Source organism: Equus przewalskii, chromosome 1, assembly GCF_037783145.1.
Source record: "Equus przewalskii isolate Varuska chromosome 1, EquPr2, whole genome shotgun sequence".
NCBI classification, from domain to species: domain Eukaryota; kingdom Metazoa; phylum Chordata; class Mammalia; order Perissodactyla; family Equidae; genus Equus; species Equus przewalskii.
The window spans coordinates 67,763,446-67,790,575 of NC_091831.1; the positions used below are offsets into that span (position 1 = coordinate 67,763,446).

The following is a 27,130-nucleotide window of genomic DNA, read 5'->3' on the forward strand; positions in this document are numbered from 1 at the left end:
TAGCTCAACTGTTTTATTTCACTTCTTGATACTGTCAACCTAAAAATAAAGAGCCAAAATGAGAGGCAAAAAGGCGTTTATTCTGGGATCAAAGAATTGGTACGTGGATACACGTACATGGTACACAGGGTACACAGATTTGGGTAGCAATCCAAATAGTATCCTCCTAGGGGGTAAAAGTAAGGGGCTTTTAAAGGCAAAGAAGGAAGGTTGTATTACAAAGAATTTTAATTAGAGTTGGAGACAGAGAACTAGTCTTGGCTAAACATTGATTGACTATTAATTCTATCTTCAGAAAGTCCACAATCCTCAGCCTTTGTGATCAGGATGTCCGTTCTCCTGCTGACTTCTCAAACAATTGCTGGTAAAACAATTGCCTTTTGGCCCTGTCAAAGGGTTTAGTCCAGTCCAAGGTTCAAGACAGCAGGGCAGTTGCTCTGGAAAGGCAGCTCTGACTCCAGTTTAAATGGTTCCACTGTGGTCAGTTTTGACAGTACACACCTATTATTCCAACCCTCCTACCTGTGGCCTACTGATGAATAAGGAAGAGCTGAAAGGACAAGGAACAATGGGCGGCCCTGTGTTTCCCTTTCCTTCCACGTCACAGTTTTCAGCCTAAGTGGTTGGCTAACGCAGAGAAGTACATGAGTGAAAAGGAATGAGAGAGTTCTTGGTTGTTCGAGAAAGGCCATTACCTTCTTGTTATGTTCAAGGTAAGTTTTGGTTTGCAGGGAAAGTGTGCTCTTGTTTACACAGTCATCAATGTAATGTGACCTCCTTGTACTCACTTTGAGTCTTGCTGAACCTCACAAATAGTGTGTCCACTTCAATGCTGCGCTCACTAGGCAGAGTGAGCACTATTTGCAGATGAGGGGGCCAAGAACAGTGGACACCATATGGAGCTATCTCCTCTGTTCATGCACATGCTCTATTGTCCCATCCACTTCACTTACAAAACACAAGTTAAGAATAAAATTACTAAGAATTTCAAGACAGTGACAGCAGAGCATTAAATCTAGCATGAGACCCTTCTTGGGGTGGGGCCCTGTGTGACTGCAATGGTTGTCCACAGTTAAGCAGAACTTGCCCTCCATTCCCTCTACCCAGGTACCTTGGGCCTTGAAGACTGCAGTTGGAATTAAAGGAATATGTCCAATTGCTTTATAGCTGTGGTGGGATGGTGCTTTAGTAATAGACTAGATTTTCTCAGTATTTTTCAACTCCCTCCCCAACCACAGTCTTTCCTTTATAAAGCAGTGCAACACTGGCCTTTCAATTGGGTCAGACACAATTCTCTGCAAGAACTCACCCCTCTTTCACTGCTCAGGAAGTTAGTGCTACATCTTGAGATAAATATAAATAAATATTAAATGTATTTATATATACACATTATTTATATATTTATACATATAAATATAAAATATGAATATTATTTAAAACACCGATTTGTCCTCTATTTTGGTAAGATGGAATGCATTGCATTCAAGAGATTTTCCTCAACTCTATGATAACAGTTAAACATTCTCTTAGTTTATCCTTACAACATCCCCACCTTCCAGATGTTTCAATTAAGGTCCAGCAAAGTTCAATCACTTGCCTATGGTTACACATCCAGTATGTGGTCTCTTGCCTCCATCTAGCAGCCCAAATGGGGTTAGGCTGAGTCTTTTTCACCAGAGAGACAAAACTAGAAGAGGGAGAGGATGTCTTGATTGGTCTTTCTTCTTTGGCTAAACAAAGGACCCTTAGAAAGAGTCATGTACCCCAAAGGAGGAGGCTCTCAGTTGGTCCTGGCTGGGCAGGAGACTGACAGCAGGGGTCTGACAGCAGAAGTCCTCAAGCTGTGAATGTGTATGGGCACTCCTGGGAAATGCTCGGTCAAGAGGGAGCACTGGCTTCTCATTCCTACAAATGTTGTTGGCTCCCTCCCACCTGATGCTCTTCTGCACACTAATCACTCTTCCTCTTATAATGACATTCTCAGGAAAGGGCCTGATAAGTACATTCAAACTGCAGAATTACAACAAATGGGGTGACGTGTTGACCTATCCTGGGAGCTTTTGATTATTAGGAGGGGCCAAGGAATCTCAGGGCAAATTAATACATGTCAAGAACCAGCAAAATGACCCAAGAGTAACATAAGGGCTAGTGATCATTACTGGCCCAGAAATATTTCTGGGAGTCCCTATGAACATCCCCTCATCATTCCTTCTTATTTCTAAGTGAAAGCTATCTAGGTCTTCTGAAAGAAATATGGATGACATAGGAAACTGTGTGACGTCTGCAGCTTAATTCATCCCTGAACAAGATTAATATTGAAGTTTTGAAGGATGGATACTTTCCTGGGCAAAGGAAAGAGCTGAAGCAGAACATAAGAAGTAACCTTTCCACCTTGCATATACATAACTAAAGCCTGCAGCCACCCATCATGCACAGCAATTGGGTATTGCTGACTGTCCCTAAATGGGAATGGAGTAGGGAACAGGTGACAGTCAAAACACTATGGGTAGACACCATCAAGAGTTTAGCCTGGAATGGGACTACCTGAGTTCTACTTCTGACTCCATTACATACTAGCTGTATGACTTTGGAAAATTTACCTCAGCTCTCTAAGCATCAGTTTTGTCATCCATAAAATGAGAATATTGACCTCATAGGGTTTGTTGTGAGGATAAATTAGATTCTTCAGGTAAACAGTTTAGTACAGTTCCTGGCATACAGAAAGTATACATAAAAGGTCCATTTTTATGGACCTCCATTTTTTATCTTTCTATAAAGAACCAAATATTATCTCTGAAAAATATCAACTACTTGGAAAGTTATGGGAAAATGATATCTGTGCTGACCTAACTAGAATGAAATGGAAAATATTTTTTGGTTAAACCTTGTTGAAAATTTTCTAAACTCTGTTAGCTCTTCTGCTTTAGTAATTAGAACAAATGTTAGAGACCAATGTTTTTCTGATAACTGAGTTGCTCACTGTAATCAAGGGCATTATTAATCCCCACATTAACATTTGTAAAAAATTACTGCAAGATAATTTGAAGATAGAGAAATGGTTGGAGGTTGCGCTAAATTTGATGAAAGCCCCGAGAAGCATGTGTCTTCTTATGATTCTCTTTCTTCTACACTTAGAGTGCAGGCTACATTCTACTTATGTGATGGTTCAGGTATGCTACACGGGTTTGCAGGTGCCTCACTTTTCACAAACAACCTTGAAAGAAGCATCCTCTGGTCGTTCTCACTATAAGACACTGGAGGAACAGATGTTGCTTTTACTCTATGTCTACAACAATATATCAGCTTAATAATCTAGAATTTGACCCTGAAAGTGCAATTTACACCTTAAGTTATGTTAGTGCCAACTACAAATTTGTGACATTAGGAAATCGAGAAGGTCTCCCCTCCAGCAAAGAGAATCTCTTCCTGTTTCTTAGAATATCTTAGTTTCTACAACTAAGCAATCATTATTTTATGTAAAACACCAACCTCCCACTGCAGTTTCTCCTTTCAAGGCAAATGAACTTTAGGGATGGTACTCATATCAGATCCCTTTCTTTTGTTGGAGAACAAGTGGAGAGGGGTTGGCTGTGCTTAAACAAAGAAAATGTCACCAATGGGTAAGGACACAAGACAAATGTACAAAAGGGTGGGAAGGGCTAACTCCATAAACTATACCATTTTCTAAGAATGTGAAAGCTATGTGAAAAGCTAACTTCCAATATGTATTTTTTCTTCACTCTAAATGTCCTACACGTTCACTTGTTGAAAAAATTTTTTTTAATTCCTGAGAATAAAAGGTAGTTTGAAACACTAATCAGAGTGGTTTGTGCTGCTTTGCAAGGGTCTAGCTGCACTAAATTATTTCATGGAAATATTAATTATCTAAATCACTCAGAAGAGAAAAAAATTCCTGTGACAGGAAATCATGTACCTATCCCCTTTTTAATGTCCCTTTATCCTTCTCCCAAATTCTCACTTGCCTCCTTAGCGGGCATAGATTCCAGGTCCATCATTGTAATCTCTCTTGTACTCAACCTCCATCAGACACACCTAGCAGAATACAATACTTTGGTAAAACCGACCCTCTGTCAACCCTGTGTCTGCCCCTGGCAGCTAAATGTAGTTGGAGAAAAACACAGCTATGCTGGCAGGTTTCACTTTAAATGCTCAACCACAAATCCAAATATATTTATTTAGTTGGCCAAGTCTCTACTTTCTTACAGAACTATTCTAACTCTTTCACATCTTTCCTCAAACCCCTAACCCAGGGTTTCTCAACTTGTTACCGAAAGTTCGGTCTCTGAACTTGGTGCCAATCCAAATAATGAGAACAGAGTTTTGGGTCCAAAGGGAAAAAATCAGCTTTTATTTTCTTTGCCAGGGAAAGGGATGACGCAGCAGGCTAGCACCTTAAGAATGGCTGGCTCCTGTTAATGAGTGGGTAAGAGGTTTTAAAAGTTTGCAAGGAATGTGGCTGCTGTAGCGAGTGGGGAGCCTATGAGCTTGCTGCTCAGCACTTTCCCATCAGCCTGTGTTTGGCCTTATGAGGCTCTTTGCAGGAAAGAGGGTAGTAAGATAAGGGAATCTGCAGGTGGATGTTCTTGGTTGTCTGCTTCCATGCTGGATGGTGGATTCTGGTGCCAGGAAGCCAAGGAATTGGGGACTGGGAAGCTTCAGCTTCTTGATATTCTCTGGACACCAGTTTCCCTGTAATAAACTTCAAGGACCTGTGATTAGCCAAAACTTTAGTGTGAGCCCAGCATGAGGCCAGCTGGGCTTTAACAAGGTATAACTTCTATTTGGTTGTAAAGCTCAGGGAGTCAAAGGTTAAAGAAACAGATATTTACATAAGAGTAATTAAAGGAGCAGGGAAAGGGAATGAATGCTTTCAGTTTTAACCCGACATATGCTGGGTTCAGTGTAGGGGAACCATATGAGGGCCTGTATTAATTAAAAGCCTGTAACAAACTCTGGCTACACCTTTGAATCACCTGGAAACCTTTAAAAATCACCAGTGCCTCCAGAGAATCTGATTTAATTGGTGTGGAACAGGGCCTGGATAGGAGTGTGCTTTTAAAATCCTCCTGGTGATTCTAAGGTACAGTCAGGATTGAGAATTGGACATCTTCCTCAGGTGCAGCTGATGACCTTTCTGATGACCTCACTAAGAAAAGCGAATCAGTAAGGAAAGAACATCCACAGACTCCCACTAAATCTACCTCCATGGGGCCTTTACTCCACTCTCTCCTGAGTAAAAGACAAACCCCTCCATTTGTGCATTCAGCCCATCACCACTCAAGCAACCAAGGACCTGATTTTAGTAATTGTTCCCTCTCTTTCCAGCATCTCTCCTGTATCCTTTCTACCTAACCACTCCTGCAACCACTCAAACATCTGATCTCAGGAAATCTCTTCCCCAACCCCAAACCCACCTCTGGCACTTCCTTTTTCTGTCCTCCCTTTGCAGCAAAACTCCTCAAAATTTGTCTTTACTCAATACCCTCATTTCTCCTCCCAGTCTCTGAAATCTATTCCAATATAGGTTCATCCCCTCATTCCCAAATCCAGTGGTTAATTCTTAGCCCTCATCTTACTGGATCTCTCAGAGGCATTTGACAGTTACTCCCTCCTTGAAATATTTTCTTAGCCTCCAAAACTCTACTTTCTCTCAGTTCTTTGACCTTCTCAGTCTCTTTCAGTGGTTTCCTCTCATTTCCCTGATATCTAAATGTGAGTGTGCTCCAGGACTCATCCTCAGATGATCTATCCTCCCTATCTATACTCAGTCCTTGGGTGATCTCATCCATTATCTACCATCTATCTGCTATGACTCTCACATTTCTACCTCCAGTCCAGACCTGGTCCTTGAACTCCAGATTCCTCTCTTCAACTGCCTGCATTCCAGATCCATTAGAAGTGTTAAATATAACATGTTCAAAATAAAGCTCTTAGTCTTCCCCTACAATCCTGCTTGCTCTTGCAATAGCTTGAGCAAAAAACCATGGAGTCATTCTTGACTATCTCTTTCTCTCACTGCCCACATTTAATTCTTCTGTAAAAGCTGTGGGTTCTACCTTCAAAATATATTCTAAATCTGACCAGTTCTCACCACCTCCATCACTACCACTCTGGTCCAAAACACCCTTTTCTATGGCCTGGAATATTAAAATAGCATCCTAACTGGTCTTCCTGATTCCATCTTTGCTCTGCTCCAGTTTATTTTTCGCTCAGAAGCTACAGTGATCCATTTAAAACAAAAGTCAGGTCTTGTTATTTCTCGGCTCTATGTTCTCCAGTGGCTCCCCATTTCACTCAAAATAAAATCCAGTTTTATAAGATGTAACACCCAACTTCCTCTCCAATTCCACCTCCTACCACTTCACTCACCTCTCTCTGCCTCAGCTACACCAGCCCCCTTAGTGTTTATTGAGGACATCTCCTGTGCACCTGCCTCGAGGGGCTTTCACTTGTTTCCTCTTCCTCAATGCCCTTGGCTTGCTTCCTTAATCTATTCAAGGATCTGCCCAAATGTCATCTTATCTGAGTAACTTCCTTCAGCCACAGATACACACAGACACACCACCACCACTACCATCACAATCCACCATAATCTCTGTCCCTCTACTTTTTACCCCTTATCAACAACTGACATATTACATACGTAGTTGTTTATTTTTTCTCTTCTCCCCCTCTGCTTGAATGTAAGTGCTATAAAAACAGGGTGCTTGTTTTTTTCTGATATATTCTCAGTGCCTAGAAGAGGGCTTGGGACATAGTAGAAACTAAATACATTTGTTGAATTAGTGAATGAATGAATTAATCAATCAGTCAGTGGGAATGTCAGGGTATTTCAATCCCCAAAAGAGAGATTTTCCCTAAAAGTTTCCTATATCATTGCCCTATTTCACTCTCTCTCTGCCTCTATGGGATGGCTCCTAGATAAATTCATCATATAAAATCATTTTGAGCAAAGTTGGATCCTTAAGTCTCTTCGTCAGATACGACCCCAAATGTCACATTGTGCCATGCACATTTGTCTCCAACATCCTCCCTCACATGTTGGCCATGGTTCAGTGGCTGTGGCTCTTTCTTCTCCCTGCCCCCACCCCCCATCTCAGATCCAGGAGCTTACCCTCCAGCTCACGCTTTTTGGGTGATGAAGGCAATGTCGGGAGAAGCAGCAGCTGCCTGGACTCTGCTTCCTCAATCCATAGTGACCTAGCAACACACAGACTCCCCGAGCCTGACTTGGCCTGTGTAGTCAAGGGCTGGCCAGGGCGGTCTCTGCCACTTGAAAATTTTTGTTCATTTTTGCTCCTGGCAGCAGCTTGGCAATTTGTAAAATCAAAAATTGTAAAAGTTCCGACAGGAAGAAATATACCATCTTTATTGATTCTAGGATATCTGCTTTTTTTCCTTTCACATTTCACATCTCCAGCACCAGGAATTGTCTTAGAGTTGGTGCTAAGCAGGTGGGAGTCCCTACCAAGTTACCGTAGCTGGAGGCTGTGCGAACTTGGTTACTATTCCGAGGGCATGCCAGGCCATCTATGCACTTCAGGCCACAGGCCTTTTGATGACCATCTGAAGAAAGAAAATAAACCTGGTTATTGTATGAAATCCTGGATAAGGTAAAATAAACACACAAAAAAACCCACCAGCATCAAGCCATGCAGAGTGGAGGGTCAACAACTTGAATGATCTCAGAGCAGTTTTATAAGAACTGTGGCGTGACAGAGGCTCTGAGGAATGCTTTTTTTTTTTTTTCAAAGATTGGCCCTGAGCTAACATCTGTTGCAAATATTTTTTTTCTCTTCTTCTCCCCAAAGCCCCCCAGTACACAGTTGTATCTTCTAGATTTAGGTCCTTCTAATTTTGCTATGTGGGATGCCACCTCAGCATGGCTTGATGAGTGGTGCTGGGTCTGCACCCAGGATCTGAACTGGCAACCCCTGGGCTGCAGAAGCAGAGCACGCAAACTTAACCACTCAGCCATGGGGCTGGCCACTGAGGAACATGTTCGGGGAAAAACATGGGCATTGAAAACTGCCAATTAGAAAGTAAATAACAATAGTGAGATTCTGAATGTGAAGTTTTAGGAAAATGTTAACCAATTATTTTAACTTCTATTTTAATTTTTAGGTATGCACTAGAGTGACACATGATAAAAATCTGTCTAAATAATTATCAAAGAGCTTTTTCAAAACGTTTAAATTAAAATTCCTAGTGAAAAGAAAACACTGCACATGGTTTAAATGGTAGCATTTTTTCATTCTAAGTGATAGAAAAAAAAAACCAATGGTGTACTCTACCATGGAAGGACGCCTAGACTCAATGAAATAGAGCTATTAGTCCCAGTTACAGAAAAGCACAAACCCGCTTTAATGACACCTAATGAATCTACTAGGCAAATAGATTGCCTTTACTACCTGGAGCTCTTTGGGACGACTATAAACCAAAAGCTCCATGTTAATCTAAAATTATTTAAGTATACTACAAAGGTATGTTATTTGGAAGATGTCTTCAAATGACTCAAAATTAAAAGACCTCAGTGTAATATTGGTTCCATAATTATCCTCATAGATAATGTTACTTGTAAAAGTCGATGATGTAGAACTCCAATGGCAGCCTCAGCTAGGAGGTGGTCAGGCAGATGGGAGTTTTTTGGGTTTTGTTTTCCAATTGTGTTCTTCCCTTCCCCTCCTCCCTCCACAGTAAGAAGCAGCGACCTGTCTTTAAAGGTTGGAATATCTTTACTTTTTCTTGGTTGGAAACACTTGCTTAAACAAAGTAACATGCTGGACATTCGATTATAACCTGAAATAGTTATCTAATTTTTATTTGACAAGCTTTGAGGTAATAATTTGATTTCCCAGTCTGTTTCTTTAGTGACTACATAATCCTCTTCTCAGTGTCCAATCTTGTGTGAGCTACAAGCACTTGTGAGCCTAGGAAGCACAAAGGCGCCACATTTCCTTGGGATTAGCCCCACACAAATGCAAATTATGGACAAAGGAAGACTGTGTCCATCCTTGTAACTATTATTGCTCTATTTTGTGCTTCTGTGGGTAGCAAAGAATCCACTGTTTTTAAAACACACGCTTGCCTTAGCTGCTGACTTTTTCATTAGCTACTTGAAGAGAAGGAATTATTTCCTATAAATTCTACTCCTTTGGATCCCATTCAATTATTTTTAATAGATAACATGAAATCTTACAGGAGTCCAACACAATTCTTAATTGCAGAATTTGTACTTCAGCTGTGGAATCTTATTTTGCTCCTTGAATCTTCAATCTGTGCTTCATTGTGACCCTTTGTGGTAAGTCTGATGACCTGTATGTACCCTCTTCAAAATCTCTGGCTGGTTAGCATAGTATATCGATATGCTGGAAACCAGTTCTTTTCTCTGGCATAATCCTTCCAAGGGAGTTGAAATGCTTTGCAAACAATTTCTCATTTATCAGCCAATCCATATAGCAAGCAATGTTACGTGAATCCCTTCCTTACATATTGTCTTTCAGTGATTATCTTGAATTCATGCCTGTACAGTGACCCTGGTTTGGTAGGAGGAAACACAAGGGCTAGGGAGGGAAAGGCAAGAGCAGAAGCTGCCTGCCTGATGACAGAATTGACCTCAGTTGGTGGCAGAATGGTCGCAACATCTTCATCCTTTATGGACGCTTAGAAATAGCAACATGCCTTTCCATTTTGTGTAACCATTTAGATAAGCCCTTCACATCTCTGTGGATTTATTTTTATCTCAGAGTGAAAGTGACTTAATGGCCCAATTACCATCAATTTGACTTACTGCACTATCTGTGGGAGGGAGAGGGGAGTAAGAAGACAAGACAGATTGATTACACGTATCGCCATCAGTAGGATGACCGCCACACACCCCAGACCAAGGAATAGGGGTGGATGGAATCTTTCTGTTCTATTGTTTATCAGCACTGAAGCCCAGGTGATTGTGCTATATTTTAATAGACGAGCATGTCAAATGTATGAGTGAAGGAAATGTTCAAATAGTGATGTTAGAATAATCAATATTTGGGAGGTAATAAATATTCTGAGTACAACAGATGTGAGGAATGACTACCTAACTCCAGATGCTGCCACCTTCAAATTACAGGGATATTGAAGCGAGACTGAGTTAGCATCTGACCCCAGAAATGGACCTGCGAGGCCGGCTCCTAACTACAGCAAGATTCCCGGAAACCAGCCAGCTCTTGTGCTTACAGGAGCATGCGGCGCGGCGGCTGTGACCTCCGGAACTGAGACCCTCGGGCCCGCCGCCTACCTGGAGCGTTTCCGCAGCGCCTGGTTCAGAACCACAGGGCGGACAGCTCCCCAGCGCTGGTACGGACTGCGGAAGGGGCGGTAGGCGCGGCGAGTCCGCGCTCGGTCCGCGGGCTCCGGCGCAGAGAGAGCCCGCTGCATCCCCCACATTCACCCGGTTCCTCTCTTCCCCCTGCGGGGCAGCGCGGGACCTGCGAGGGCCGTTCTGGCGGCACGTTCCTGCGGGCGAAAGGACTGGCCCGAGCTGCGGTGACCCTCCCGCTTCCGCCGGCGGCCGCTCGCCCCGCCCCACCCCGCCCCGCACGCACGCCCGGACCCAGCGCCCCATTGGCCGGCGGGCTGGAGGAGCGAGGAGGCGGGGCCCGCCTCGGCGGCTCGCGCCCTGGAAGGTCGGCCGGGGAGCGCGGGGCGCGCGGGGCTGGCGAGCGGAGACGCGGTGGGCGCCGAGGAGACGCCAGGCGGCAGGAGCGCGGCGCCGGGTCCCGGCCGCAACCCCCGCCTGCCTCCCGCCGCGGCCCGCAGCGTGCGGCGCCCGAGCTCCGAGGACGCTTCCCCGGGCGCTGGGCCCGAGGCGGCCAAAACGGCGGGCCGGCCGGGCGCGGGGCGGCGGGCGCTGTGCTGCGGGCTGCGCTGGTGGGGGGCGGCGGGCGGCGGCGCGGGCCCAGGGCCCGGCGCGTGCGGCTGGGAGGCGTTGTGGGGGGCGGGCGCGCGGGCGGCGGCCGGGGCCATGGCCGAGGGCGGCGGGGGCGCGCGGAGGAGGGCGCCGGCGCTGCTGGAGGCGGCCCGCGCGCGCTACGAGAGCCTGCACATCTCGGACGACGTGTTCGGCGAGTCGGGCCCGGACAGCGGCGGGAACCCATTCTACAGCACCTCGGCCGCCTCGCGCTCCTCCTCGGCCGCCTCCTCGGACGACGAACCCGAGCGCCCCGGCCCCCCGCGGGCTCCCGCCGCCCCGCCGCCGCCCCGCACCGCCGACGCGCAGAAGCTGGAGGAGGACGAGGCCGGCGCGGGCTGGAGCGCCACGCTGCGGGACCGGCCGCCCCCGCGCTTCGAGGACACTGGCGGTAAGGAGCCGCTCGCAGGGCGGCGGGTGGCCTGGTACCCCGACCCGGGGTGGGGGACACGAGTGCTGGGGCGGGAGGATTCCAGAGACTCAGTGGGCCGGCTACCGATAGCCACTGTGCGTTTCAGGAAACAAATGAGGCTATGGGAGCGGGGACTTAAAAGTGCGAGAATCAATCTGACTGCGTGTGGGGGCCGCGGCTTCCTCGTGGGTGGAGAGGATGTGGCAGAGGCCGGGGCCAGCACTTTGCCACTGGCACGGACGGACGTGGAGGGAGCCTTCCGTCACGTGCTGGGAGTGTCCCAGGTCCTGCACCCCAAGCCAGTCACACCTGTGGGGTCGCCCCTTAGGGGTGGGTCAGAGTTAGGCCTTCCTAGTTGGGGGGATTTTGAAAGCCTGACGGGGCTTGGGTTGGAAAGTCATTTTCTAATGATGGCTCGGGAGCAGGCCTCACCCAGGTGCTGGGGTGGGGCAAGTAGCAGCAGGAGACAGGCCCAGGGAGAACTGGCGTCCACTCACCGGCCTTTAGTTTTCTACAGTTTATCTGAGAAACTTTCCTTGCCTTTGCCGTTCAGGATCTCTTGTTAAGAACAGGGAAAAGTGAAAGGACCAGTTTAGCAGCGTTAAGGTGTATATTCTTGTACCAGAAGGCATTTGCATGAGTGTTCTGCTTAGTGCTGTGGTCATAGACATGCCCCTGATATTTGGAGAAGGTCGCAGGAGTGCTGGCAGTGGTGGCTGCTTGAGGTCATCTTTTACTGCCTCCTTTTTCGAGAGTTCATTTAAAAATATCTCTACTTACCCTGCAGAAGCCCAGCAGCCCCAGCTCTCTTTGAGTGATGGAGACCACCTGATTCCAGCAGTTCTCCACTGCTTTTGTTCCTTGCTCCGTGGCCTTCTGTGGCAGGCCTCTGAACACCATTTTCATGGGTGGAAGTGGGAGCAACCAATGTTGTTGAGAACCAGGGAGTGGCTGCACTGGCATGATGCAGCTTTTCTTGTGGCTCTCCCTGGTTATTGTTCAACCAGACAGGAATACGGCAAATAGGAGGACAGGCCCAGGGGACCCCTGGCTAGTGCCTGGACTTGGGTCTGGACATCATGCTGCAGTCTCCTGGTAGACCTGTAGGGTTGGCTGGACTCTATCAGCAGGGAGTGGTCTGCAAACTTCCGCCAGGCAGGCTGCACTGTGGACGCACTGAGCTACAGCTGGGCTTACAAAGTCCAAGTTAGCTGTGCAGTGTTTTGGGGTGGGTAGATTTAAAAGCATGTTCTCATTTGGCCTTCAGTTAGGAGTTTGAGAATTTTCAGTCACGTCACTCTGTATAGTCTTTTTACATGGCCTCCATTTTCCAGAATATCATAAGGTCTTCAGCCCTGGACAGCTCTTGTCCATATTGGCTCTTCAAGAATTATACCTACGCAGAGTCCTGGTTTGGCAGGTTTATGCTGTGGGTGTCTGTGATCCAGTTTTTGATCTTCGAACACATGAGATACGTGTCTGCCTGGAAGAACAGAGCGAGTTTCCCTGTATCTCAGGGGAAAAAGGGGAATTGGGTTTGGTTAAGCCTGGATATGAACAAGGTTCATGAGCATGCTGATGTGAGAAGGATGAACACACTGAAATAAATCTTAACCCAATGTTGTTTCTTAGTGACCCTAGAAATGAGAGAAATTCTCCGGCATAGCAATTTAATCTTGCCACTGCAGTACTTAAACGGGCTCTTCAGAGCAATATCCTGTGTCATTTGACGGTAGGTTCAAATTCTCCTTCCTTCAGATGTCCACCGAGTTCACACCTGGACCTGAGAATCACAGTCCAGCACTTTAACCAAAGACACTAGTGGTTATTTGATGATATTGCTATGTAATTTTGTTTTCCCGTTTTGTGTGGGAGCTTGCTTTTAAAAATCTGGCTCCAATTAAGAATTTCCTTTCCTCCTTGCAACACTCCATGAGGGAAATTTGGGGTGGATGTGGAGGGATGAGGTTGATGGCTTATTAAGCATGAATTCAGATTCCCTGAAATAGTGAAATATAATTTAAGGGGGCTGAAAATAGATGCAGAAATACATTGTTGGTCAGAGAAAATCTTTGTGCCTAGTGGTGTGGAGAGAGATGGATATGAGAGGTTCAACCTGCTAGGTTTATCAAAGTACACTATCTAAGACACTCCAACAAGAATGTGCTCCCCAATTACAAGGAATGCAACCTGGACCTCTCTTCCATCTTTGTTCCCCAGGTTATTAACAAATCTCACTGGGTGGGCAGGATGGGATGGAGAGACAAGCAAAAGGGTAGCATTTTGATCTACAATCAACCTTCATAATAGAAAATTTGTAATAGAAATTGCTGTTGCTGCTAGAATCAGATGAAGAAAGAAAAGGATTTTAGACTTATGGAGCAGGCTTCCTGGCTGCCTTCCACTATAAAAACGTGTCCATGTATGTACGTAGATAGGCATGTATGTGTGTGTGTTTGTGTATAATTGTGTCTTATATGTAAATGTGATTACTTGTGCTGGTTTGGACTAAGTAGGGTTTCTTTTATTAGAAAGAGATTACAACTTGTCTGGGAGCCCTCTGATGACCTAGAACCCTTTTCAGAGAGTCCCCGTGCATGAGGGAAGTGTAGACACTGGACGCAATTGCGCCTTTGGTCTGCGTTACAGCCACCCTTGGCCCTGTAGTGGGACTGCTTACAGTAGGGAGACACTTGGTGCCCAGCTGAGAGGAGGAGGGGACAGGACAAGAAGCATTTCAGTAGTTAGGTGGAGACTCCTAACTGCTCTTCAGGCTGTTCTAGCCTTCCCAGCTTTTTCCTTCTGTTTTTTTTTTTCCCCCAGTGCATTTAGCTTCCTGGATCAGGCTTTCCTGAAGTGCAGCCCTCAATTACAGGTGGAGAGAGTCCTGCATCACCCCCCTCCCTCTCTTTCCTCTGTCCTCCCCCAGGTTCTGGCTGGCTGTTTCTTGAGGTGTGGGTCCTCTTGGGATTATTTAAATACGAAGATTGTGCTTGCAGGGCCAGCTGACAGGCTGTTAACCCCTGTGTGGATGGGGGGTCAGCCTGGGAGCTGAAAATGCTTGCTGGGAGTGCAGGGCCCAGAACCTTCTCCTAACCAGACTTGCAGTGTATTCCCCTAAAATAGCCCCTTAAGCGGTCGGCCTCATCTGCCCCCTGTGTAAATAACTAACACAGCATGCAAGCTCACTCTTTGGAAACAGCACGAAATTCAGACCCGTCTGCTTTGTGGGCTTCTGCCCTTTTGGTTTCTTATTCTGAGCGGTCTTATGATTTGCTCTCTCTGAGATGGCAAAGGAACAGGCAGATTCACAGATGCTCAGAGGGCTCCCGTCTGTTTGGCTTTGTCGGTCCTTTGTCATGGCTGGCTGGGATCTGAGCTGTTGGCTCTTTCTGTTAGAGGTTAAACTTCATAGGTTTTTTTTTTTCTGTGTACCATATCATCAACCCTCTGTAATCATTGATTGTGGAGGTATGACCTTGAGAAGCTGGAGAGGAACATATGGTGTTCAAAATTAACATTGTTAAATGCTTTATCTTTAGAGTTTGTTGTTTGTTTGTTGAAGTATTTTTGACTAATGAGTAAGAAGAGAAAAATCTTTCTCTTAAAACCAGAATTAACCAAAACCCTCTACTATAATGGGATTTGTGAGCTAAGGGACCTATACCCCTCTCTGTCCTGTCAGTGTAAGCAGCTGCTCCTACCTTTAGCTCTGTACCATGTTCTGTGGCTTCAGGAGGAACTCTGAATCTTGGTGAGTTACAGGAGAAATCTTATGCAATGCTACGTAGTAATCAAGCATGTGCCACAGCCACACAGAATTCAGAGAAGGCAGCTTCCTTGGAGAGATGTTTTGCTCTTTTCCAAGGAGTCTCTTCATGTGGTAGGTGAGACTAGCTCACGTTGGTGATAACCCACAGTTCCCATTTGTAACATGTTTTTCATGCATTATCACACTGAATCTTTGCAAGCACTCTCTGAAAGGGACTTTATCTCCACCTTACAGAGAAGGACAGATGTGTCTTTTCAGTGAGTCTGGGGGTGATGAGATTACCTAGTTAAGTGATCACCATCTAACTAGTCAGACTCAATAATTCAGGAAAGGTAGTGCCTTTTTCTTTTTTTTTTATAGCACCTAGAACTTTTTTCAGTCAAAAATATTTATTTTCATATTTATATATGGAATTGCTTTCAACTTTTTCCAGAGTATGTGCAGTTCTATGAGATTTAAGTCATGTATAAGTTTGTGTAACCAACCCCACCATCAGGCCATGGCACAGAGGACCTAGGATTTTCTCTAGCTCGTTACTGAATCCCTGCTCCCCTGAGCCATTGTCATGGGAGTTTGGAGATTTACACAGGGCTTTGAATACAGTGGCAACCTGGGAGTTTGTGTGAGGTCTAGTACTCAATTTTAGAGTCTAAAACTCACCTTTCTTTTCTTTTCTTTTCTCTGTCTCTCTCTCTCTCTCTCTTTTTTTTTTTGGTGAGGAAGATTGGCCCTGAGCTAACATCTGTTGCCAGTCTTCCTCTTTTTGCTTGAGGAAGTTTGGCCCTGAGCTCACATCTGTGCCAGTCTTCCTCTATTTTGTATGTGGGATGCTGCCACAGCATGGCTTGATGAGCAGTGTGTAGGTCCATCCCTGGGGCCCAAACCTGCCAACCCTGGGCTGCCAAAGTGGAGCACACAAACTTAACCACTATGCCACTGGGCCTGCCCTTCACCTTTCTTTTTAAGAACAGTGATTGTATGTTACTTTCTTACTAACAAGGGATATATGTTCATTTTAGTAAAAAACCAAAAAGAAAAATGATGAAAATTTTAAGAAATTCCAATCCATAATCTCCCATTACCCAGAGATAATCACAGTTAACATATCGAGTGTCTCCTTCCCATCTCTCAGATTACATATTGTTGAATGACCTGCTTTTTAATTCTAATTAATATGTTGTAAATATTTTGCATTTAGATTTTAAAATATCATTTTAATGACTCCATAATATTATACTATTCCCTTGGATGGGCACTGAGTTTATTGCCCTCTCTCCCTTGTATTTACATATACTTATTTATATTATTATGTTATAATAAATATTCTTGAAGCTTAAGTTGTGTGCGCATCCTTAAATATCCCTTTGCATAAAATAATCAAAACAGAATTGAATTAAGGATTGTGCACCTTTTAAGGTTTTTGAAATCTGTTGTAAAATAGCCTTCCAGAAATGCACCTGCTTACACTCCTGCCAGCAGTATACCAAAAAGTCCATTAGAAAAATCTTGCTTATGAAGCAGCAAACCAATGCATGATTCCTGCTGGTAGGGTGGCTCTTAGAGGAGTGTTCCACTTGGTAAAGCTTATTTTGGTCTAACACACATCCAGTGCATGAGTCATAGTGCACAGCACAGTGTACGTGACTATCACCCAGATCAAGATAAAGAACAGGCCCAGCTCCTCAGATTCCCTCCTGCCCCTTCCCACTTAGCACCTGCCTGCCCCTAGGGGTAACCATGATTCTGGTTGCCATCACCATCAATTAATTTTGCCTGTTACTTTGGTCTGATTCTTTAGTTTATTGTTATATCTGTGAGATTCATTCATATTATTACACGTAGCAGCCTTTGTTTTTATACTGCTGTGTAGTATTCCATTGCGTAGGTACTACAGTTTGTTATCTACTCTCCTATCAGTGGACTTTGGATTGTTTCTAGTTTGGGGCTTTTATGAATAAAGCTGCTACAGACTTTCTTGTATGTGTTTTTGATGTATATATACATCATTTCCCTTGGGCATATATACTTGGGAGTAGGATACTGGGTCATAAATGTGTGTTTCAGCCTTGGCACTGTTGACATTATGGGCTGGATAATTCTTTGTTGAGGAATCCTGTCTTGTGCATTGTAGGATGTTTAGTAGTGTTCCTGGCCACTCTCCATTGAATGCCAGCAGCACCCCTTCCTCTGGTTGTAGCAACCAAACATCTTTCCAGTCACTGCCACGTGTCCCCTGTGGAGCTAAATCACCTGCAGTTGAAAACCACTGCTTCAGTAGATACTGCCAAACAGATTTTCAGTTTATATACCCATCAGTTTTTCAGTTTATGTAACCATCAGCAGCATGAGAGATGTGCCATGTATTAATTCAGCAAACATATTCAACCCTGCTTGGATAAAACGATAAATTAGACATGTGTCCTGGGGTCCAGTAGGAGAAACAGTGAAGAAAAAGAGGTAAGAGTCTCCAGTGAGTGCTGTTGTCAAGGGAAGCATGGATCTGTATAGGGATTCCAGAGGTGCGTCACTCAGTCTAGCTGGGTTGGGGAAGAGGACGTGCCTCTGGCAGAGATGTAGGCTGCACTTGAAGAACAAATAAAAATTAGTCATGCGGTGAGGAAGGGAAAGGGCATCTCAAACAAGGGAGCAACTGGGGCAAAGACCCAGAGGAGAAAACGTGTGTGCCGTATTTGCCCAAGGGCAGCCCCACTCCCCTAAACTGAGCACTCTTCCTTGAGGCCTTCTTAATGAAAGTGTCTTGAAATTTGACATTTGTAATTGTTGCCATTGCAAGTAACTGTAGTTGGGATCTGAACTCCAAGTTCAGGCATGAATATAGATTCACCTAGCAAATGCTGGATCCCACGAGGAGGGGAATTTGGCAGATTTGGTGAGAAATAAGTGCTTAAAGAGGGTGGAATTTGTGGAGACGCACTGGGGTCTTTAAGGAAGGAAAAGAGAAAATGACAGTAAAAGGTAATATGGTAAAATCTTTATTGGCTAGAGGAAGTACAGTATCATCTTTGGTGGCAGAGGTGGGGAATGTCATGCTCAAAGAACAGTCGAATACTTAAAATATCCTATAATGTAATAGATGATGCTCTGCCTAGATTGACACATGCTATACAGAGCTCATTTTCCCCCTTGTGAATTCCAGGAAGAATTATTACAAAAGTATGAATATCTGGCCATATTTAGGTGTATATTTAATAAATCACTTTACTAAAATCTTTAGAATCACGAATCCTTCCACTTCTAATATCATTGCAGTTGCTACCAACTTTAACCAAGACAGCATCGCTCCTTGGCCTGGATATTGGAACCTTTGTCTGCTTGGAGTCCTAGCTTCCAGTCTTGTTGATCACTCCCCTCCGCCCCCATTTCTCTGTCCATTGGCTGTGGAAAAAGAGTGACCTTTTACAAACAGAAGCTCACTTGCTTCTCTACTTAATACCTTAACGTGGCTTCCAGTTGAAGCCAAAGGGAGTTCCAGAGTGCTTCGAAGACCTCCAGGCCGCAGGTCCTCCCTCCTCTTCCTCTCCATTGTCGCTTTGGTCACCTGTCCTGCCATCAACACTCTCTGGTTACGTGATCTGTCCATCTCAGAGCCTTTATCTCTGCCAGGCCCTCACCTGGAATGTTCTTCCTCTCCAGACTCAAATGGCAGCCCTTGCTTGTTGTTCATCTGGTGTTGGCTCAAATGTCACTGTTTCCAAGCATCTAAAATCACCACCCATATAAGCTAATTCATTTCCCATGTGGGCTTGGACCTTGAATGTCTTGGTCACAGTTAGAACATGGTGGGTCCTCATCTTTGTTGAATCAGTGAGTGAACGAAAGAATAGATGGACGCAGAAGTAGAGTTTTTAAATGGGGATAGGAATCAGCAACAATGAGGAAATGTTTCCGGGGAGCTGAGCATTTTTAACATCCAAAAATAGTGGAAGCTCATGGGAATGAAGTCCTTACCAGGAAGGCCCTGCAGCAAGTCTGGGGTGTGTTTTACAGGGATTTCTATCCTGGATGGAAGACTGCACTTGTTGGCCTCTGAGGAACTCTCCAATCCTAGGGCTTCTACAACCATCCACTTCCTAATAGACACCTTGAAGACAGGAATCTGTTAGGAATTTGCAGGGGGCCAGCTCCTTGTACCCTTTTATTTGTTTAACAAGTGCTTGTATATCACGTACTATGTGCCAAGTAGTGTTCTAAGCGCTGTCTAACCTACATAATCCTCCATGACAATCCTGTGAGGTCAGTACTATTATTATCCTGATTTTTTTTTTTTTGAGGAAGATTAGCCCTAAGCTAACATTTGCTGCCAATCCTCCTCTTTTTGCTGAGGAAGACTGGCCCTGAGCTAACATCTGTGCCCATCTTCCTCTACTTTATATGTGGGACGCCTGCTGCAGCATGGCTTGACAAATGGTTCCATGTCTGTACCCAGGATCCGAACCGGCGAACCCCCGCCTGCCAAAGCGGAATGTGCGCACTTAACCGCTGTGCCACCGGGATGGCCCTGTCCTGATTTTTAATATAAGGAAACTGAGTCACAGAGAAGTTAAGTGACATAGTGTAGACTGGTCCCTTTGATTAGGGCACAACGAGGGATCATGCTTTGAATGTGGGTGGTGTATGCTGGTCAAATCAGGTAATTAATAATAAGTCCCATGCAAGGGGCTCTGAGATAAAAGACCACTCTCATTCTCCAAATCCATTTCACCCGTTGCCTCTCATCCCAGGCAGTGGCTGCGGCTCGTTGCCCAGCCCTTGTTGCAGTGAGATGAGGCTGCCTCCTTGGTTCTGGACAGTAGCAAATGAGCTACGTGGACCCTACTGTGGCCTGCCATGTGGGAGGCTCCTCTGAGCCAAATGGCGGAGATGCTGGGGCCACCAGAGGAAAGGACCTTGTGTCTGAATGACCATTTGGAAAAAAGCCAATCATGGATCAGGCGTGTTTGTCATGGACTAAATTTATGTGGGTAAGAAGTGAACTTCTCTTCTGTTTGATCCACCATACATCTCATGGAGGTGGCTAGAGCAGCCAGCATAATCTTCACTGGTGTAGATATTGAAGGAAAAAGGATCAGTGGGGCAAAATGAATTTAAATTGGTAGAGCCACTTGCTGAATCACTGTGCAAAGATTCATGGGGGAAAACCATGAAAAAAGAAGCCTAAAGAATAGAAATGAATTATTTGAAATTCCCCCTGTAAGTTTGGAAGTGGACAGATGAGATAATGCATGTAGGCACTGTGCACAGGATGTTCGAGACAAGGTTGTTTAATTGCACATCAATGTTCTGAAGCTGTAGGTGTTTTGTTTTTGTTTTTTTTTTTTAAAGATTGGCACCTGAGGGGCCAGCCCGGTGGCGCAGCGGTTAAGTTCGCACATTCCGCTTCTCGGTGGCCTAGGGTTCGCCAGTTCGGATCCAGGGTGCAGACATGGCACCGCTTGGCATGCCATGTTGTGGTAGGTGTCCCACATATAAAGTGGAGGAAGATGGGCACGGATGTTAGCTCAGGGCCAGGCTTCCTCAGCAAAAAGAGGAGGACTGGCAGTAGTTAGCTCAGGGCTAATCTTTCTGCTTTTCCTCCCCAAATCTCCCCAGTACATACTTGTATATCTTAGTTGTGGCATGTGGGACACCCCCTCAACGTGGCTTGATGAGCGGTGCCGTGTCCGCGCCCAGGATCTGAACCGGCGAAACCCTGGGCTGCTGCAGTGGAGCACGCTAACTTAACCTCTCAGCCACGGGGCTGGCCCTGTAGGTGGTTTTAAAGGGGCTTAGTGGTCAGTTTGTGGTTGGCGAGTGACCAGGCCCAGGGGAAAGGGCTGTCTCTGCCCAGTGTTTGCCACAGGATTGCCATGTGATCTTAGGCAGATGGCCAGGTGGAGCCTTTCATCTGTGCAGTGAGCCCCTTCACAGAGCTGTGAGAATCAGTAAAGACATGGGGAAGCACAGAACTGGTGCTTCATTACAGGTAGCTTTAGTTTTATTCCTTTAAACTACTTTTTTCTACATGGCCAAAATGTACATGATGGGTATTGTGCTATTTAAAAGGTTTTCAAAACTTTTTAGCAACCAGGAACCTTAGAGAGGATGAACCCAGGATACATATATAAACCAGGTGGCTCACTTTGAAGCTGGGGTGGGAGGCCCCCAGAGCCCACCTGTGTGGCCTCCCTCCCCCTCCCTAGCAGCCCTCAGTTCCTGAAGCACCCTGTGAGGCGCCACAGGACACACTTTGAGAATCCACCTCGTTCCCATCTATTAAGGACCTTCAGCTGGGACCCAGGTCAGAAGACAGAGAGACCCCGTGGGCAGGTGACTGAGACCTCAGTGAGAAGTGGTTACTGCTACCTCCCTGCCTGCTCCTGTCCTCTCCTAGATGGCGAAGAGGAAACTGGTAAGTGAATGCAGTTCTGACGTTTCAAAGCATCTAAAAAGCTTCCACGGCAAAAGCAATTAAAAATTCAGTTACTTTAGAAGTAACTGGAGGGAGAGGAGACCTGTTTCCTCAAGTTTGGGAAGGAAAGTTAGAAAGAGAATATAAGGGATCAGGATAAAGGATGATTTTTCTGGGAAGAAGAAATGTAAACAAGTGGAATCGTCTAGAGAGTGGTTAGCGAGAGTCTTGCTTATTTAAGTTCCTTCCACATTTGGGGAACGTGAAGAAATCAGTAACATCTTAAATAAGTTTTTGTGGGAATTCCATAGCTGAGTAAGTGGGAGATGTACTGCATAAGATTCTGAGGTTCTATAAGTAAATCTTCACTTAAGAATTCACATAAAAAACCATCTGCACCCCCTTCCTCATCTGCCTGTCATGGAACTTGCTTTCCTCAGGTTCTGTTCCATTTGGTTTGCTCTTAATTAGTAGTATTTCAGCAGAATCTATCTTTTCCTTGGCTAGCTGGGAAACTGGAGCACAGTTTATGGCATCTTAGGGGACGTAGGTTCAGAATTGCAGTGAAGTCCTGGAGCAGAACCTAGTGGGAAATGGAGACAGCTGCAGCCAGAAGGCTTTTCTTTAAAATTGGAAGAGGTGAGGTTCTTTTGCAAATATTAGCAAGTTTAGAATCACACTGTGTATCATAAATTTTTAGACTTATTGTCTTGAAGAAGGTATGACAGAGAAGAAATAAGAAAGGTTTTGAAAAAGATGTAGGTAAATTCAGGGGGATGCCAGATTCCATCGGGGAAACTGGAATGGCTGACAGAGTGGCCCAAACATCTGAAGATGCCGTGCGAGGTGCTTGGTGGGAGGGAGTGAAGGTGTGCCGCTGGCCTTGATCTGCTGCTCAGAAAGGCGCGATGACGTGGTGCACGGGGCTTTGGAAACAGACTCAGTCCTGGGTGCCTGTCCCAGCCCTGCCTCTCAAGTGACACCTTCCAAGGTGGGGGATGGCGGGGGAGCAGCTCCAGGCACTGGATGAGATCTGAGAGGGTCTGATACGGGAGACCCTCGGCAAGGTACCTTTTCCTCCATCTTGCTGGGCTCCTACGAGCAAGGTCAGTGTCCCTGCTGCCAAATGACCAACCAAAGTTATGTGCCCCACGGGGTATGCCAACATTCCTTCACCCCCTCAGGCTACTGGCAGCATGATTGGAATTTTTTTTTTGAGATCGTATTGGCTTATTAACAAGATTGGAAATTTTTTAAATTGAATTTCCTGGGAAACTAAAGCAAAACAGCTCCAGAAAGAAAAGTTTTTGAATGCAAACTTCATCTGGTCTTTTGAATACATTTTATTCATTTGGCAAATACTGATAGAGTGCCTATGATGTACCAGGCACTGTGTTAGAAATTAGGACTTGAGAAATTAATAAGAAAAGATTCCAGCCCTCATCCAGCACAGAGCCTAGTGATGGAGCCAGGTGTCCTCAACTCACTGTGATGCCATGTAAAAGGTGTTGTCATAGGAAGGGTGCCCTAGGTGCTAAGGGAACACCCAGAGGGAGCCAGCACCAACACTGCTTTAGAGCCATAGGAAATGTGGTAGATGCAAATGGGACCAAGGGAAACTGAGGGCTTGTATGTTTGAATCTCTGCTCCTTAATAGCTCCAAAGTGTCTCCCTGAGAGACGGAATCTGGAGTTTGGTAAGCCAGGAATTTGACTCTGGATGGGAGTGTGCATGGCTATGCCTAAGCTCTGACCTGCAACTGGTGCTCTGATAGACATTTCCATTGAGGAGAATAACAGAAACATTGATAACAGAGTATCTTACCCTGAAACTTGTTACTGGGAAAGCTAGTGATGGTTGTAGAGTTAAAAATGAAAGGAGTACTTTTTTCTTGGTAGTTTTAATACTGTATGCAGTCTTTTGAAAATTAAACATGTAAAAATATCTAATTTTATTTACATGCATTAATATCATACATGGTTTTTAATTGCTGTCTTTGTTTTAGCCTCTTCCCTATTTTGTGAATTCCCTTCCTCCTCCTGTCAGCATCTGCCTCTGTCCATATGGTCCACATGGACAGCTTGGTGCGTGTCCACACACAAGCTGTACATACATGCATGTATCAGGGGTTTGTCATTGTTTCACAGATATGGGCTCATTTTATCTCATTTTATATACCTTTCTATCAAGCTCTTCTCGTTCAGTAATACTTCATGAATAACTTCTTTCTATTCCTGTCTTAACTTTTATAGGGAATGTCTTCTTAACTTGTATCAAATGCCTTTATTTTTATCAAAATGCATTTATTGCCATGGTCCTCTAGTTCTTTCACATGTAATGTATTGATGAAGTAAATGTTACTGGTTTTCTGGTGTTGAGCCCCCTTACATTCCTAGAGCAAATCCAGGTTGGCCTCAGTATATGTCCTTTTGATAGATGGCTGAATTCTGTTGTTGGTAGTATTGGTTCAGAGTTTCTATAACTAATCCATCATAAACCAGGTTTATTCATAGTTTTCCCCTCTCTTCTTTTTCAGGTTTGGGCATTAATATTATACTTCATCAGTGAATTGGCTTATTATTTTTTAATTGCCTGTTGCCATTTAACAGCAGAATTGCTGGTTAGATACATCTCACCTGCGAACTTGTCTGGTCTTGGTATTTTTTTCTGAATTTTCCACTTCTGGAATCACTTTTATGATTTATGTTTTCCTAGGAAATCATTCGTTTTTTTCCTAGGTTTTCAAATTTGTTAACACAAAATTCCATGCAGTTGTTGTTAAGGATTATTTTACTGCTTTTATATCCTGCACTTGCTTTTGTGTCTCTGTTCTTGATCCTCATCTTGTCTGTTTCTGTGCATCTTTTCTCTCTCCCTTCACCCTGGTCTCTTTCCTCAGCTTTCTCCCCCTGCCCCCACCACCTGCCTTCTCTCTCTCTCCCCCTTAATCAGGCATGTGATGTGTTTTTCTATTTTACTCGTCTTCGAAGAACCAGCTTTGAGTTTATTTATCCCTGTTACATGTTTTATTAGTTTAAAATTTTATCCTTATTATAACTTCTTTCTTTCCGTTTATTGAGCTGTCCTTTTGTAATTGGTTAAGATGAATATAAAGTTTCTTTTTATTTAAAATTTTTAGTGTTGAAGGCACTTGATGCTAAAATCTCCTTAGAGTATAACTTCTGGTGTGTTCTATAAGTTTTGATATGAAGTACTCTCCTTTCCATCGCTTTCAAGATTTTCTTCAGTTCTGTTTTTGATTTCTTCTTTGATCTGAGTATATATCTTAATTTCTAAGTAGTTAAGATTTTTTGTAACCTGATTATTTAGTTCTAATCTTATTGGATTGTGATCAAAGAACTGTCCTTTAATTTGAAATGTTTGTAAAGATTTTCTTTGTTGCCAAATATGCAATTAATCTTCACAAAAGTGGCATACGTAGGTGCAAGAGAAAAGGGATGTTTTTTATTTGAGGGAAGTCAGGGTGTCAGTCTCTCTGTCTTCTGCTTGTCTGTGTTTTTTTCTCTCTAGTAGATATGCCCATTTGAAGAGCTGAATTTTTACCATGTTCATGCACTTTTAGAAGGCTTTGGTAATGTTTGGTGCATACATACTTAGACCTTTTATATTTTCCCCCAACACTGTGCCTTTAATAATGTCCCTCTTCATCTTGCTTAGTACGTTGAACCTGAACTCCAGCGTCTGCTATTAATTGCTGTTCCTGCTTTCTTCTTCTCCGCATGTGCCTGGTGTCTCCTTGCCTGCTGAGTTCTTTTCAACCCCTATTTACCTTTTGAAGTATGTTTCTTGAGCAGCATATGGATGGATATATATTTTTTTAACATAACCTAATAGGCTCTTTAATTTAGTTGGAGAAATCAGTCTGTACACATTTAAAGTAATGACAAACAGACATGATTTTATTCCTTCCATCTTATTTTATTTTGCTTTGTTCTTTCTTTTTTCCCCATTTTTGATGTTTTGATCAAGTTGTTTATTATTTTTCTACCTGATAAATAGGAAGTTCTTTCCGTTTTTGGGTAACAGCTGTATTGAGACATAATTCACATGCCATACAGCTCACCCATTTAATGTATACAATTTAGTGGCTTTTAGTATATTTACAGTTTGTGCAACCATCAGCACAATCAGTTGTAGAACATTTTCATCATCCCCAAAAGAAACTTTTAGTTATCACCCCAAGCCCTAGGCAACCACTAATCTACTTTCTGTCTCTAGATTTGCCTATTCTGGAAATTTCATATAAGTGAAATCATATAATATGTGGTCTTTTGTGACTGGTTTCTTTCAATTAGCATAATGTTTTCAAGGTTCATCCATATTGTTGCATGTGTCAAAATTTCAGTCCTTTTTTTATTTTTTTGATGAGGAAAATTGGCCCTGAACTAACATCTGTTGCCAATCTTCCTCTTTTTGCTTGAGTGAGATTGTCACTGAGCTGACATCTGTGCCAGTCTTGCTCTGTTTTTGTATGTGAGACACTGCCACTGCATAGCTTGATGAGTGGTGTGTAGGTCTGTGCCTGAGATCTGAATCTGTGAACCCCAGGCCACCGAAGCAGAACATGTGGAGTTAACCACTATGCAGCTGGGCTGGCCCCTGTTCTCACATTTTTGCTATTATGAATAAAGCCAAATCTTCATGTATAAGTTTGTGTGGACACAGTTTTTGCTTTTCTTGGGTATATACCTAGGAGTGGAATTGCTGGGTCATATGGTAATTCTGTGTTCAACATTGTGAGGAACTACTAAACTGTTTATTCTAAAGTGGCTGCACCATTTTGTAATCCTGCTGGCAGTATTTAAGGTTTCCAGTTTCTCCACATCTTCACCAACACTTGTTTTCTGTTTTTTTGATAGTAGTCATCCTAATGGATGGAAAGTGGTATCTCATTGTAGTTTTAATTTCCATTTCCCTAACGATTAGTGATGTTGAGCATCTTTTCATGTACTTATAGGCCATTCGTATATTTGTATATTGAAGATATGTGTATTCAAGTCCATTGCCCTTTTTTTTCTCTCCTGAGGAAGATTAGCCCTGAGCTAACATCTGTTGCCAGTCTTCCTCCTTTTGTGGTTGAGGAAGAGTAGCCTTGAGCTAACATCGGTGCCAGTCTTCCTCTATTTTTGTATGTGGGTCACTACCACAGCATGGCTGATAAGTAGTGTAGGTTCACACCTGGCATCCAGACGTGTGAACCCTGGCCACTGAAGTGGAGTGCGCCGAACTTAACCACTAGGCCAGGTTGAGTTGTCTTTTTATTATTGAGTTGTTGTAAGAGTTCTTTATATAGTCTGGATATGTGTGCCTTATCAGGTATATGACTTGCAAATATTTTCTTCCATTTAATGGGTTGTCTTTTGGCTTTCTTCTTGATGTTCTTGGAAACACAAAAGTTTTACATTTTGATGGAGTCCCATTTATTTATTTTTTCTTTGGTTTCTTATGCTTTGGGGTCATAGCTGAGTAACCATTGACAAGTTCAGGATCACTAACACTCCTGTGTTTTCTTCTAAGAACGTTATCATTTTAGCTCTTACATTT

The 27,130-nt window shown here is 44.1% G+C and overlaps 1 protein-coding gene and 1 long non-coding RNA gene across 5 annotated transcripts in view; one reads left to right on the forward strand and one right to left on the reverse strand.

Annotated features, from left to right (window-relative positions):
• LOC139082472 (uncharacterized) overlaps positions 1–10,584 on the reverse strand; it is a 45,871-nt gene extending 35,287 nt beyond the window's left edge. For both annotated transcript variants that reach the window (XR_011538518.1, XR_011538519.1), the window contains exons 1-2: positions 10,301–10,584; positions 7,136–7,587 (exon numbers count right to left, since the gene is read on the reverse strand). This is a non-coding gene — a long non-coding RNA (uncharacterized lncRNA). The remainder of the gene's footprint in view (positions 1–7,135; positions 7,588–10,300) is intronic.
• Positions 10,585–10,930: 346 nt separating this feature from the next.
• The window catches only part of PGBD5 (piggyBac transposable element derived 5), a 144,828-nt gene continuing 128,628 nt past the window's right edge, over positions 10,931–27,130 (forward strand). For 2 of the 3 annotated variants that reach the window (XR_011538514.1, XR_011538517.1), the window contains exon 1: positions 10,931–11,363. Coding sequence is in view for 1 of the 3 variants with exons in the window: in XM_070613820.1 (XP_070469921.1) it covers positions 11,027–11,363 (337 nt within the window). In the remaining 2 variants the exon portion in view is untranslated. The remainder of the gene's footprint in view (positions 11,364–27,130) is intronic. The other variant, XM_070613820.1, reaches the window with a different exon arrangement.